General features: G+C 41.4%; 1 protein-coding gene across 1 annotated transcript; it reads left to right on the forward strand.

Moving 5' to 3' along the window:
* Positions 1-229: 229 nt before the first annotated feature.
* Positions 230-2316, forward strand: MELLADRAFT_87324 (uncharacterized protein; the record flags this gene model as incomplete). Its single annotated transcript, XM_007410348.1, has 5 exons — positions 230-821; positions 925-1002; positions 1085-1449; positions 1519-1834; positions 1913-2316. The coding sequence occupies 5 exons, from the start codon at positions 230-232 to the stop codon at positions 2314-2316; spliced, it is 1755 nt and encodes a 584-aa protein (XP_007410410.1).
* Positions 2317-3099: the final 783 nt, after the last annotated feature.

Here is a 3099-nt window from a genome sequence, read left to right on the forward strand (position 1 = left end):
CAGTGACACCTGTCATTCTTCACGTTTTAGAATGTGACACCTCTTGTTAGTGGGGTCAATTGATTATACACAACGATTATACACACCCATACTCACCTATTGTTCAACTCTCACCTAATTCATTTTCCTGGTTAAATCAAAATCATCATTTGACCCAAAAATTAAACCAACCAACCAACACCTCCGCTAGAAATCAAACCTAGGCCTGATCATCATACACCCCTTCATAATGCGTAACACCCGATCACAAGCAGTGGCCACGTCAGCTCGTCGGACGATCACCTCGACCAGCAATTCCTCCCGTGGAAAACGCCAAGTGTCCAGAGGGTCGACCGATCCTACTTCGATTCGGAAACAAATCAAGATAACTACTCGTCGGGCAGTCACTTTGCCTCGCGAGGAAAACATACCCTTTGACGACGAGGATGAGGAAGAGGATGAAAAGGAAGATGAAGATGCTTTGGAGGCGCAGGAGTCAGATATATTAGATGATGAAGATGATGAGGAGGAGGAGGAAAGCGATTCAGAGGAGATCTTCAATCGTCTAGCCAATCGCATCAATACCTCTCGTCCAGGACAACCCATTAGCCCATCCAACGACAATCATCCCGCATCTACCGACGAAGATACACAGGATTTGCCGAGCATCAAAGAATACAAGAATGTAGTCGATCAGTGGCCACCAGCTCGAATCGCGGTTGTAGCCCGCTCTCAAAAGAGAAAAGGAACTGCGGTTCCTCCACTCATTTTGACTGAAGCAAAAGCCATTCGAAAACTTTACAAACAACATAAGGCCATGCTGAGTATTATGGGTAATATCAGTAAGTTCACACTGGATAAAGCACTGTAAGTTCACCGTACATACCTCGCTTTTTCACCTACCTTGATGATGTTAACTGAATCTTTTTGACCGATAACACAGAGGTGAGCTCGGTGGCCGACGAAAACCAGGATGCTATCAAATTTGGTTGAAGTACAGCAAGGAAAGGCAAAAACACAAGAGTAAGCCGTTTTTTTCTTTCAATATGTATCTATTGACAAATTATAGTCCCTGTTTTTAATGTAGCGCTTTGATCTCAAACAGTGCCACTGAAAGGAGGTCATAAAGGGATATTGGCGAAGCGCAATCGGGAGCTGGGCAAGGTCTGGAAAGCTCTTCCTGATGAACACCAAGAAGTTTTTCATCCTTCGGTGTTTTACACTTTATCTGGTCTAAACCCACCTTCTGGAGATTTCAATGATGATGATGATGATGATGCTGAGCAGTTTCAAGAATTAAATCTTGACCCAGAGCACCGCGCGGAGTTGCAAGAGCTGTATGATCAATTGGTCTGCAAACATAAGGTCGCCAAAGATTATGCCAAGGTGGCAGCTGGTATTGTACCTGGACCAAGCCTCCCTGACTACAATCGCCAATCATTGAAATGTATAGAACGCCTTCACACTCAGGTAATGAAGTTCCCTTATGATCACTTTTTTTCCGTTTGATTTTTTGACTAATCTTCCTAGGGAATATAGATTGATAATGAAGCAAACAACATGGACTTCTCCTACTCCCTCCTAGCCTGCAGCACTCATGCATCAACGGAGGCTTCTTCGGCATCACCTGGATGGTGTAGGGAGTTTACATCACATGAGGAGATGGCGGTATATGTTAATGCAAAGAGCAACTTTGCCACAGTCTTTGCAACCCGTGCTCAAGGGCTCTCTGTGGCGGAGGTAGTTGCTCAGACCATTGGAACAACTGCGATGACCAACTCCGAAAAAGCACGAAAGACCGACCCTGGTGATATAGTGAAGCGTGATTTAGCTGCTTTACTACGAAGTGACTTCTGTATGTATACTTCTAAAATGTACATACCATACAATGACGATGCTAATACTTACTTGTGGTGGAATTTTTCTACTTTAGCTGCTTTAATTGGAAAAGAACAAGGCTTTCCCCGTGGGCCTGACCCCGTCGCCATATTACGTGATGACTATAACCTCAAGATAATTCAAACTACGGGTTCCAAACTTACTAGCCAGATCTTGAAGCTAGGTTTCAATAAAATGAATAGCCGTCGAAGTCTTTGGCTTGAAGATGTCCGGGCTAACAACTTTAGAATGGAAAGGATTAATACACCTAATACTACAACTGAAGAAGACATCAACATGGATGAGTCAGCTGGAGAAGATCAAGTCACAATGACGCAGGACCAACCTCGAAATACAGCCGATGCCCACTTGCAGATGGACTTTGAGGAGGAAATGGAGGATCTAGAAGAAGAGGAGTGGAATGGCTTTGAAGAGATTGATGAGTCTGAATATGATTAAAAATTTGTATCTTTCTTCATTCTTTCAAATGATAATTATGTTTGACACGTATTTTCATTACTGCACCTGAATGACAAGATGTATCTGTCTTGAAGTATTCAAATGAGTCATAGTTTTGAGATGAATTATAAAAATTCTTCTTGGTTTTGGTTTGATATGTACTGAGAGAATCTGCAGAGAGATAACTTCGGAAAATGTAGGATTCACATCAATGTGAATCCGTATTCACATGAATGTGAATACGGATTCTACTCATCAATGGAGATTCACATAGAAATTACTTCCGAAATTATAGGGTTCACATTAATGTGAATCCTTTTTCACAATTAGGTGAATATGAGCTCTTTTCACAATTAGGTGAATATGAGCTCTACAAATCCATCGGTGTTCACATTGATGTGAATTATATTCACATCAATGTGATTACAGATTCACATTGATGTGAATATGTTTAGTTTGGTTTCACATAGATGTGAAATCGTGCAGTTTATGTTCACATTGATGTGAATATGAGCTCAAGGAAACATGAGGTGCATTGCCTCACGTACCTGGCTAAGTGAGGTATCTGGGATACCTCTAATATATGTGGTAATCTATATGGATATATAGAGTACCACACTCATCTAAGAGTACATCTGAATGTTTTCAGATGTACTGATCTGCTATTGTCTCTTGTAAAATTGAGACAATATGATGAGGACGCATCATCATTTCTCGAGTTTACAAGAGATTGCAGCAGATAAGTACATCTGATAACAGCACACTTTGAAATCAAAAACCTAC

The sequence above is a fragment of the Melampsora larici-populina genome, assembly GCF_000204055.1.
Source record: "Melampsora larici-populina 98AG31 unplaced genomic scaffold MELLAscaffold_20, whole genome shotgun sequence".
Classification (NCBI taxonomy): Eukaryota; Fungi; Basidiomycota; class Pucciniomycetes; order Pucciniales; family Melampsoraceae; genus Melampsora; species Melampsora laricis-populina.